The sequence below is a fragment of the Melozone crissalis genome, unplaced genomic scaffold (assembly GCF_028551555.1).
Source record: "Melozone crissalis strain CALT ecotype California unplaced genomic scaffold, PUWL_Pcris_2 ptg000016l_1, whole genome shotgun sequence".
NCBI lineage: Eukaryota > Metazoa > Chordata > Aves > Passeriformes > Passerellidae > Melozone > Melozone crissalis.
Window position 1 is genome coordinate 57,507,887 of NW_026535794.1, and position 12,371 is coordinate 57,520,257.

General features: G+C 38.4%; 1 protein-coding gene across 1 annotated transcript in view; it reads right to left on the reverse strand.

The window, feature by feature from the left end:
• Nucleotides 1–2,245: 2,245 nt before the first annotated feature.
• Nucleotides 2,246–12,371, reverse strand: part of TNS3 (tensin 3) — a 119,402-nt gene continuing 109,276 nt past the window's right edge. Inside the window, exons 24-26 of the mRNA XM_054273225.1 lie at nt 11,804–11,872; nt 11,650–11,676; nt 2,246–10,655 (exon numbers count right to left, since the gene is read on the reverse strand). Of these exons, the coding sequence (XP_054129200.1) occupies nt 10,511–10,655; nt 11,650–11,676; nt 11,804–11,872 (241 nt within the window). The 3' untranslated portion in view covers nt 2,246–10,510. The remainder of the gene's footprint in view (nt 10,656–11,649; nt 11,677–11,803; nt 11,873–12,371) is intronic.

The window sequence follows — 12,371 nt, forward strand, 5'->3', positions numbered from 1 at the left end:
ACAAAAAGCCAAAAAAAAAAAAAAATCAAAATTTCTATTGAGTTTTTTTCACTGCACTTTGCCTTGTATTCTCATAAAGGTCTCAGACGTGGCTAATTACATGAGAAGCTGAGCTATAAGTTTTAAAAATGAGCATGTTTCTAACCCTGAGGAACTTCTGGAGGTCTAGCACCCAAGAACCTTCAAAACCACAATGCAGCCTTTGGGACATTTTTCCTGATTTTTGAGTATTCTTTGCAATTTTTTATTTCGCAAGGTCAGCATTTTTTGTTAACAGGGAAAGGATTTTACATTTTCCTTAATGACATGGTTTTGTCTAGATCTTCCACTTTTCAATTTTTTCCTATATTACTGCATATCATTTCCTTATGTAAATGTAAATATAAGGCAAATTAAAAACTCTCAACCACCTATATTTTAACTAGAGTAGAAATAAGTAATAAGAAAAAAAATTAATTAAATTCACACTAATTCTCCCTTTCCAAGGCTCAAGTTTTATGTTTTTTTCACAGCATACCATACTGCTACCTTCCTCTTTAGGCATGTTGCTCTTCCTTTCTCAGTCAGCCAAAAGGTCCTTGAGGATAGTGGGCAAGATTCTACATGGTTATAAGAGCACACAGGTTTAAGGACACAAAAGACAGCTCTGGAATACAAACACATAAAAACAGAGATACATGTCCAGAGATACTAAGTCAACCTTAGCTACTGCAATTAAATATAGGAGCAACAGGTCAAAGTCATGATTTTTTTGATACAAACCCCTACAACTTTACCCACCTCAGAAATCACAATTGACAAATTTACCATAGTATTAATGTTGACAGGTTATTTGCCAACAACTACTTGTCTAGTGTAAAGACAAAAACTTGAGACTGGATTTTTCCATGCAAGCATCTACCATTTTATACATGATTAATCACCTCCACTAAACAAAAATAATCAAGTCTTGTCAAATATTTTACATTGTTTTTCTTTTAGTGGTTCTATGATTTCAAACTCGTGGGATTTTTATATCTTTCCAGTAGTTTCTAAAAATCTTATCTACTACATCTCAATAACATCTTGCCTGAGTCTGAAAGTACATACACCTAGATAGCCTTACTGTGAACACAGTACTTTAAAAAAGCCTTTGTGTGTCATAGTTTGACACTGGCTCAACACCAGGCATCAAAAAAGTCAATTTGCTCACTATCCCCTGCCACAGCTGGGCAGAGGAGAGAAAAGAAAAAATTAAGAAAAAGAAAATAAAGAAAAAGGGTTCATGAGTTTAGATAAGGACTGTGAGAAAACACTTCAAGGGCAAAACAGTCTCAACTTAAAGTTGCAAAGTGAATTTATTACTAACCAAATCAGAGGAGGATAATGAGAAGTTAAATAAGCCCTTAAAACACCTTTTCCCCCCAGTTCCTTCCTTCTTCCCACTGACAGTGCAGGGAGGCAGGGCATGGGGATTTTGGTCAGTTCATCACCCCAGATCTTCTTCCACTGCTCAGGGAGAGAAGTCCTTCCCCTGTGAGACTGTGGGATCCCTCCCATGGGAGACAGTTCTCTAGCATGGGTCTAATCTCACAAACAGCATTTCTCCCAAAACTGCTGTGGCATGGGTCACTCTTCCATGTGGTGCAGTCCTCCAAGGACAGGCTGCTCCAGCCTGGAAGCAGAGGCACCCTCTCTGTACCAGGTCTTCCACTGGATCACAGCCTCCTTCACAGCCTCCTCCAAGCATCCACCCATTCTAGCTTGATCACCTCCTCCATGGGCTGCAGGGGGACAGCTGCTTCACCTTGGTCTCCAATCACCACAGCCTGCATCTTGGCTCTGGCACCTGAAACACCTCCTCCCCCTCCTTTCTCCACTGACCTTGGTGTTGCCATGTTGTTTTCCCTCACATGTTCTCACCTCCTCCTCTGTGATGCCTGAAAGATAGGCTGGAAACAAATCCCCATAGACCTGCTCTATAGAGCAGGTATTTATTTACTGCAGCCAGTGGTGGCGTGTGAGATAGCTTTGCCTAACTCACTCTCCTTTGTCAAGTGCTGTGGTATAGCAATGTGGCAATATGGATGGTGTTAGCTGCTACCTTCCCAAAAGTGTCTTCCGAGAAAGCAAATACAGACAGTCACTCAATCCACACACACACATCACAGATAGGTCAGTGAAGAAAAATGGAAAGGGTCTCTGTATAGAGTTCCAGTGAGGTTTATTGTAGTCATGCTGAAGGATTCCAGGGACAAAGGCAAACAGTGCAGGGCTCTGAGTTAACTATAGAGTCAGGAGCCAATCATATGGGACCACAGGGGTAGTACAAGGGCAGGGCAAAGGGCAGTGACCTATGCGGAAAGCACAGATTAACATAATGTCGCAGGGCATCATGGGAGAAGCCCCTTTTGACTCACCCTGAGGAGTGAGATATTCTCGAAGTGTCTAGTAAATTCTTCCAAGGAAATACCCTAGAAGTTTCCCTAATAGGCTCAAAGGCCTCCACACTGTGGTATATTTATACAGTAAGTATTGCTTAGCATCATTATGCAGCTACAACATCATCATGTACATGCCAGAACTAATTTACATTGTATGATCTCAGGGTTATTAGTTCTTTTGCACTGTGCTCACATCTCCCCAATTTGGGGGTTATCAGGGATCTTTGATGAAGGCTTCCAAAGTCTTCCTCACATCTGAACTTTTCAACTTTGTCTTTGGATCATGTACAGTTATGGTGTTCCTTGATGTGTCTGCTCTTAACCGGCCTAAATTCTTTGGTTTGTGGCTAACTGGCTTTGTATTTGCCAATTTTTCATTAGCACTATACTTATCTATCTCTAAAGCTATCCACCTGGTGATTTTTTCTTCCTTTTTTGTCTATTCAGCAGTAAGCAATTAGTTAACCATATACTAGCCAATACCTTGTATAAAAAGTTGTATCATGCTATATAGGTATAAAAAACTATTATTCAGGTTACACAGGTATCAGGTTATACAGATACATAAAAAGTCATTCTTTGGGTTATATTGATATCAGTTTATATAGATACATCAGGTTATACAGCTATATTATAACTCAAGCTATATAAGCACTTTGTAACTTTGATCTAAGTTATACAGGCATCTCTGGCTAGGGAAAACTGTGCCCTCACTTTTTGATTCTGTTCTTAAATATGTTATCACAGAGACATTACCAACCTTTCTAATTGGCCCAGCTTTGGCCAGCAGCATGTCCATCTTCAGACCCATCAGAGATTGGCTTATATGATGGAAGCTTCTAGTAGCTTTTCATAGAAGCCACCTCTGTGGCCCCCCTGCTACCAAAAGCCAGGGCATGCAAAACCAATACATTGTGTGACAGTGCACACAGGAAAATGTACACTCAGACTGCATGTCACTCAACGAACTGGACTAAGGTTTAGGCCAGGAAGTATTCCACACCTAACAAATGTATCATAGGTAGGAGCAAGCAAAATTCTGAGCTATTCAACATGTTATTCTAACAAAATAAGGCACAAAAGTTTTAAGTTACAGTGAAAGGTGACTAACTGTTGCCACTGAAGAGATTCAAACCATGTTTATTCCATTTCTGCTGAGAAACAGGTGTGGATGGGTCCCATGTAAGAAGTAATACAGAAAAAATACCAAATCTGGATGCTCTTCAACTGGCATGAGACTAAATATATATTTGACAGGAACAAATTTACATACAAGTTTCAGTGCATGTATATACCATATACTGTAGTTATGCCACTACATGCTCAATACAACCTTTAGGGATTTTTTCTTAATTGCCTTGTGACAGAACATACTGACACATGTTAAGCCACATTTCCTCATGAAAATCCTTAACAGACTTCTAAGTGCTATTTCAAATACCTGGTACCAGATACTTGTTATGGAAAGAGACTGAAGTGGTTAGAAGTTGTACATAATACAGGTGGCAACAGAAAAAAATCCAAAAGTCAGATTTAATTAGACTGGATACAAATAGTTGTAGATATTTAAAACAAAATTTGAGGACAGTATGTAACAGAAAATAATTCATTGTTACATAAAAAGCAAGTTCTGCTTTTTAAACAACTCTTCAAATAACACTACTAAAGACATTAGAAGATTTTTACATTATGAAAATGTACTTTAATGATTTTAAAGAATTAGTTTTTTTAAAAGGTCATGCAGAAATCTGAGGTGAATCCATTCGTAAACACTGCTTACCTTACTGTAAAGGCACCAGTGATTAGCTGCAACCCAGAACACCTTCCATAAAACACTGCTGAAATTGTGTACCTAGAGAAGAAATCTTTACAAGGCAAAGCACCACCTGTTTGTGGGCCACAGAATCATAGATCATAGAATGCTTTTGAGTTGGAGAAGATCCTTAAAGATCTCTACAAGGGCAGGAACATCTTCCACTAGATCAGCTTGCTTAAAGCCCAATTCAACCTGGCCTTGAACACTTGCAGGGATGGGGCATCCACAGCTTCTCTAGACAACCTGTTCCAGTGCCTCACCACCCTTTGACTCAAAGAATTTCTTCTTCTAAACTTACCCTCTTTCTCTTTAAAATTATTACTCTGCTACCCATCATCTGATCACTAAACTGCCTGATAAAAAGTCCTTCCTCATCTTTGCTGTAAGCCTTCTTTAAGTACTGGAAGGTTATAGTCTCCCAGGAGCCTTCACTTTATTAGGCTACACCATCCACATCAGTCTGTCTTCACAGGGGAGGTACTCCAGCCCCCTGTCTACCTCCATGGAGTCAGCATGGCTTCATTAAAGGGAAGTAATCGCTGATCTACCTTCATTAAAGGGAAGTAATTGATGAAATTACTGGCTTAGCTCAAGGAAAACCAGTAGATACTGTCTTCCTGGACTACAGTATGGCCTTTGACACTGTCTCAGATAATACCCTCATAAACAAGCTGTTGATGTACATAGATAGGCAGACAGTAAAGTGGATTGAAAACTGCCTGCATAGCTGGGCACCAACACTGCTGATGAGCAGTGCAAGGTCTAGTTGGAGGCCAGTAATTAGTGGTCTATCCCAGGGGTCCATACTGGGTCGGGTCCTTCATACCTTGTTAATCGATAATCTGGATGAATGATCAGGCAGAGTGTATCCTCAGGAAGTTTGTTGATGACACAAAACTGAGGCTGTGGAAGCTGTGCCCTGGCAAAGAGGGCTCAGCTCATCAATGTGTATAAATACAGGGAGGGTGCCAGACTCTTTCCAGTGATGCTCCTTAACAGAACAAGAGGTGATTTGCACAAACTGAAACTCAGGAGGTTAGCTCTGAATATTAAGAAACACTGTGAGGGTGACTAAGAATTACCACCGATTGATCAGGGAGACTGGAGATTCTACCCCTGGTAAATTTAAGCTGTTTGGGCAAATGGCTCTAGATGTCCTTATTTAAGCTACACAGTTGGACTAGATGATCTCTTTAGGTCCCTTTCACCCTCAACCACCCTGTGATTCTGCAAATAATAAAACATTAAAACTGGTCCAAATATTTGTACCTTGTGAGACAGTAAATGTCTTCAAAGAAAGGGAACAGTTCCGATTTGATATCCCTTGTGACATGTGATGCAAATCCCTTCTCAGTTATTCAGTAAGATCCTTTAATTCTCTAAAAAGCTCCCCATTGCCCTCTTGGTAGCTTGCCAGATGCGCTAGGTCTCCTGCAAGTTTCCTGTTTCTGACTTTGGCTTTTAAAAACTTCTTCAGCTATTTGCCCTTGTAATTTCCTTCGTCCACACCCCTGGATACAGTTTACATTACTGTAACCTTTATTCTAGGTATCAACAGCAGAAGCAGATGAAAGATTTACTCTGCCTATCTTGTGGGCCGAGTTTTCTGGTTGCAAGAGTTTTCTAATACAAACATTTTAAAAATTAGAAGGCAGCAGCTACTGCCCCTTTTTATACAGTGTCTGGCTGTATACTTAAGAGTCTCTCCAAACAAATTACATATTGGACAAAAAACAGCCTTTCAAACACAAAAGCACATAAAAGCCAAATGCTTTTGTTTAGCCTTGCCAAAAGAAGACTGAGGGGGAGCAGAACTCCTGCTATAAATATCTCAAGGAGAGGACAGTTATTCATACTAAGGGAACACTGGTATAAGAACAACTGCATATGAACTAGTGTGAAACTATCTAGGATGAATCCTGAAAGCAGATTTTCTTCCACTGGAGCAAAGACACTCCAGAGCAGCCTTAAAATACACCTAACAGCAGCACACATACACAATGGCATCCAGGTTCAAGGACAAAAGTTTAACAGGAGAGAATGGACTCCTGACACAAAAGATCATTTTACTATTGCATCCTTGTCATCTGTTTCACATTATAATTCATTCTAATAAAAGACCAACACTTTTAATAGACAAATGTCACTTTACAACCATGCATAAACCTCACAATCACTGGTGCTGATGAATGACAGTCAAGCACACAAAATGAAAAATTCCTGCCACTGTATGCCTCACTGTCCTGGGTTGCAAAATGTGGGTGGGGGTCTGTATTCTATTATCTCCTGTTAGACCAGAGCAGCAGCTTTCTTTTCCACTGGATTCCCAGAGGAAGACCAGGCCCATCTACACCACGACTGGGCCTTCAGAGGAAAAAAGACACCCTTCTACAGGATCATTGCTTCAACAGAACCATATCTGTAACTCCAGGAGGAGTGCAGTCAGCATTTAATTGGACTGCTACCAACACCCTGAACAACAGGGTGTTAGGTCATATTCTCTGTCAGTGTTGTTTTGTATCATTGCATTTTTTATTTTCATTTTCTCCCCTAATAAAGAACTGTTATTCCTTTTCCCATATCTTTGCCTGAGAGCCCCTTAATTTCAAAATTATAACAATTCAGAGGGAGGGGGTTTACATTTTCCATTTCAGGAGAGGCTCCTGCCTTCCTCAGCAGACACCTGTTTTTTCAAACCAAGACACTCACAGAAAGGGCATAAGCATGACATACCAGAGTTTATCAGTCTCAGAAATAACCCTGATAAAGCATGTATATAACTCAATCTTCACTGTCTGGCTGATGCACTGTTTCAGACAGGGGTTGAATTTCTCAGCCCCCTCTGGAAGGTTTTCCAGTGTAAGCAGAGTGGAGGCAAAGTTAAATGGTTACAGTATCTCAGAGGATGGTATCATATTCTTCCTTCTTACACTGAAATATGCAGTGCAAGCAATAGATACTTTTATACCATTATAACCACAAATTAACTAGGAAAATCATACACTTCAACTGACTTGAACCACTAACAGGCTCATCTGAAGTCCTTGAAAGAAATCTCAAACATTTCTTACAACTAAGCACTCAAATTATTCTTCATTCATGAAGAAGGTTTTGCTTATTAGCTGATTTCAAATGCCAGAAGGTAACTTTCATTCAGAATAGACTGCCCTGTGACACCGAGTGGTGGAATTTCACTTTTGTAATTTTATTATAATCTGAAAGAGGTGGTATCTGAAGAGCATAGAAAATGACTATACAAAGAATTTACAGAACATTCATTTATATACTGAAGACTTTTAGATGCTTCTTTACAGTTTGAAGAAAAAAACTTAAAATTTTCACTAGTAGGAAAAAACAAGAAAGAAATACTAAATATATAATGAGAGTGTTGGATACATGAAACCGTTAATATAAAGCATGGCTTTTAGCATTTTTGTAGTTTAACACTGTATGATTATAATAGCGTATTTATGAACCACATTAACTGGAGTCTGGCTAAATATATATGTCAACTTGCTGCTATTAGTTATGAAATTGTATATACATATCTACCAAAAATCTTGAAAGTAATCTTATATTTGCCATGAACATGTAAGTTCCATTAGTATTTTCCTACACAGACTACATAATGTTACATACTGAACTATCTTGCTTTGTCCATTTTAAAATTCATTAAAAAGCAAATGCACATGGCAATATACCATCCAAGGGAATGCAAAATAGAAAATCTCCCTGAGAAACAGGGTAACTTCTTTTTTCCCACTTGGCAAGTAGAGCTAGACTCCCAGAAAATACCACCAGGAGTGTCAGCATGCAATCCCTCATGCTTTTGAATTCAGCACACCTTGAGAAAGCACAAGGAATATAAAATAAGGTCCTGAATGGAAATGACAATATACAGGAAAAAAAGACATTTTGTTTTCAGCCCAAAGGCCAACACTTAGTGTCTAAGAAGATACACTAAAATTTATTATCTACATAAGTGAAAAAATATAGTTTAAAAATCCTCCTCATTTCAATTCTTACGACACATCAGCTTAAAATCTAAGTGGGACTTAAATCTACTTTTAATGTCAGCTGAAGAATTTCTGTGGGCTCCAACAGGGTGATGAGATTACGCAACTGGAACCTTACTATACCAAAAGAATATTAAAAGAAAACTTGTTCGCATATTTTATAAAAGGAGCAAAGCTCCTAGTTGTAAGAACTGCATTCTTTTTTTGGATGGTACATAAACACTGTTAAGTAGTATACCTCTGTGCCAAAAGAACAGAATTATATGTTACTGATCAGAGGTACTTGCCTTTTTTGCTTCAATGGATAACTATTGAATTCCGCACTTTGAATTGCTTCACCCCTCTACAGATATCCAATGCCTGCTGCTACTAACAGACCACTTTCTGGTCCAAATACATCAAACTTCAAGTATTTCTTCTCTCTCTCTCTTCCTCCTCACTTTCCTCTTAAAAAACATAAAATTATTTACACAAAATTGGTAGTTACACAAATAATTTGGTAACACTTCAGCTATGGTCACTGAAAAAGGTTTAAAATGGCCCCAACACTTCAGGAAATACAGAGAGAGCTGTTAAAAAAAACATATTTTATACAGGGCAAATATAGTTCAAATTGGCAGATAAAAGGATTAAAATCTACAAGTGGATAAAGTGGCTCATCTATCAACATACAAAATACAAAATGTTATTTTATTCCTCAGGTTTTTAACATAATGTTGACAGCTGTACATGAAAGAAATAGAAGCAATGAAATTTTTCAGCACTTGCCCCACTAAAGTTGCATTATAACCATCAGTTCTGATACAGGGGTCTAGTACTGCTCTTTTTGAATGAATGGGAACTGCACAGGAGATTTCAGTGGCTTACTCTCCCTTCCACTTCAGGCTTCCACTGTAACCTACTGCATCAATTTTCCATAAAGCTAAATAGTACTTTCTTATGCATTTCATATATCAATGTGTTAAGAAAGATAAAGAGATATGCACAAGTGTGCTGGATGCAGAAATCATGACATAAATGCTCTCAAGAAATGGGACGAAGTAACAAAATAAATTCAATTCACTTTCAGATTCTCTAGCTCAAGGAATAACAAATCAATATAGTTCCTATAGATGAAAAAAAAAAGGTAAAATAATCCTCAGAACTCCAGCAAAATAATGGGGTAGAAGAGTCCGTAAATATAGTTACACATTATGTAGGGGAATAAAACAGTGTTGCAGAGGCAGAAAATGGGAAGAGTGTTGTCACTGTAAGACAAAAGACAAAATATCAGACTATTTTCTCTAGCAAGGCCCAGCCTACACACACATTTGCTTACACAAATTAGTGCTAAAGGTAAAGTTCAACAGTGGTCTAGTTTAAGAATTATCTCTCTGGCATACCAAGATCTGAGATTCACTATAAATAATCTGTCACTGGTGAAAATGCATAAATTATACAATCTTTCTCTTTGCTTTCCTCTCATTTTTATCCTGTAATTATAAAATGCTTAATCTCCCCTGCCTAGTTCTCCATATTAAAAAAATTACAACCCCCCCCTCAATTACAGAAGAGATTTTCACACCTCTTTTTGTTTTGCCACTTCTGCTCTACTGAAAAATTTTCAAACTAAAATAGCTCAGCCTTCTTAACACTAAATACAGAGCAATCTTCCTGAATATTCCATACTGCCACTCCTTTCTTACCACAAAACAACTTGCACAAACGTTCTCTTCACATGCATCTTCCCGTTTCTCCATTCAATTCTCATCACTGATCACAAAGACATAGGGAAGAGCAAATAGTTTTCCTCAGATGATCACTCTCCTAAAAGTATGTTTGCAAGGCCTGTAACTACCATTAATGCAATCATGGCAAGTGTCTTTGAGGAGGCTTTACAAAACACTTCCTGAACAAAAAAGTAGTGCAATCTACTAAGTATTTCTGCTCCAATAAACTATGAGAAACAGCATATGAAGATACATTAGAACTCATCAGGAGGAAAGTTCTTCATTTATGCTTCATTCAGGTAAGGGCTACGTGATTTAGGGTGGCACCCAGCTTCTTTTGTTTTGTCCTCTGATATAAAAACAAAGAAATAATGCACCTTGAAATAAAAGCTTGAGGTCTTGCAAACACAATACACAGATCATCCTCTGCTTTCATTATTGGGAATGACAATATTCAGACATTGTTGCTCAATAGTTTTTCTCCCTCTCACAGTGATTTCCTTCAGTGAAGCCAGCAAAGAGTTCTGAATCAAGGATGGAAAGGCATCAGATCTTCTTCTGGGATCCAATCATGACCTTTGATACAAAGTTTACAATAGCACTGGCAGGTTGTTCTGGATCATGCTCTGCAAAGAGGTGGCATACGTTGTCTGTGGCACTGCCTTGCTTCCTGGCAATGAACCCAAACACTCTGCAAGGGCAGCAATCAAAGTATGTCAGAGAACTGACAGATAGGCATTGCCTCACTTCATAAAACAGAAAAGATACTGCAAAAACCAAGCACACATATCAGACTTCTCTGTTCTGATGGACAAGGTTCCATGTGGGTGCTAAACACAGTGGTACAGATTGACCAGCCAGCTCAGGAGAGAATCAGGGAAGCAGACTGTCTCCTTCCTGCTACTCTGTCCATATGGCATCCTGTACTGTTTACTGTCAGAGACATGCTGATAACCCTGGAGATAAATTTAATCGGATTCGGTACTGCTGTTCTCTAACCTAGTTTGGGGGGCGTGTGGTGTGGTGTGGGGTGGGTGTGGTGTGGGTGTGGTGTGGGTGTGGTGTGTGGTGTGGTGTGGTGTGTCAGGGGTTGCCCAAAGAGAGGAATTAGAGGGCCACACATCTTAGTGGACTGAGTACTGGAAAAAGGATTTAAGCCATCTATTTCTGTTCCTTTCCAGAAACAAGTGCTGAGCCTCTCTGTGTAAGTTATTTCTTTTGATTAAGGGGCGACAACAACGTTTGCCTTCAACAGAAAACACTTTGCAATCCACAGGTAATCATGTATTTATGCCATACGCTAATATTACTAGGAGTGTTTTCATCTATGTACTAGAAGAGGGGTTTTTTTTAAAGCTATGAGTCTAAGTGAGAGAACCTTACGTTAAGCCTTGCTGGACAGGTGGAACACAAAACTGAGAGAGCAAGTATCATTGGAATGCCTGAAACCACAGTCAAATCACAGACCCTCAATCTAAATAAACCATATGAGCTCTGGCTCCAGACTTCCCACCCCCACCCATCACATAATTAGACCCCAATTTGCAGAGGTGTAGATGAAGTAAACAATGTCTAATTACAGAGATATGAGAGACTTTTGTCTCTGAACAGATGCTTTCCCTTCCACTTCTCAGACAAAAGTAATTTAGGACACCAAATATTCAGTTAAAAGAGACTCTACTTACTTTGCAGAAAGACCATCTTTCATCCACCTTGTCCATTAAGAAAACAGTAAAAAAAAAAATTGGAGAAATAAAAATGTTAGTTTTAGTTTTTTGTTGGGTTTTTTTGGTAGAACAATACAAATAACGTATTAAAAATACTGCTTGTCATACTTACTTTCTGTCCTGTGGATCCAAAGCACAGAAAATAACAGTGTTGACTGAATAATGTCGCCGAAAAAAGAGTCTGTATAGGAAGAAAGAAAATTAATTTCAGAAACAGTAAAGATGCTTGGAATTCCAAACAATAAACTAATCTGAAAAATAAATTGTGTTTAGTCTTAATTTAATACAGACATTTTTTTTTGCTATCTTTGAGTGAATTTGAAATCCACCTGAACTGCTCGAACCCAATAAATACATGTTTAAAGCACTAACATAAAGTTTTTTGAACTAAAGGAAAACTGACTCTCAAGCTAAGAGCTAGGAGTATGAAATGTATTTTTTCTAAAAACTGGCCATTTAGATACTATTTTAGTGAGACAGACAACTTTGTGGAACTTGAGAATAATTTGATCATATTACATTTCAAAATATGCACACTCCTAGGCATTACCATTAAGGTAAAGGTTCTGTGATCTGCTACAAATGATTGCAAACCCCATGGAATGAAGAAGTCCAGCACTTTTTTTTTAACCTCTAATGAATTCCTGCTGTCCTTCTTTTGTTATTGTAATTTTTCTAAT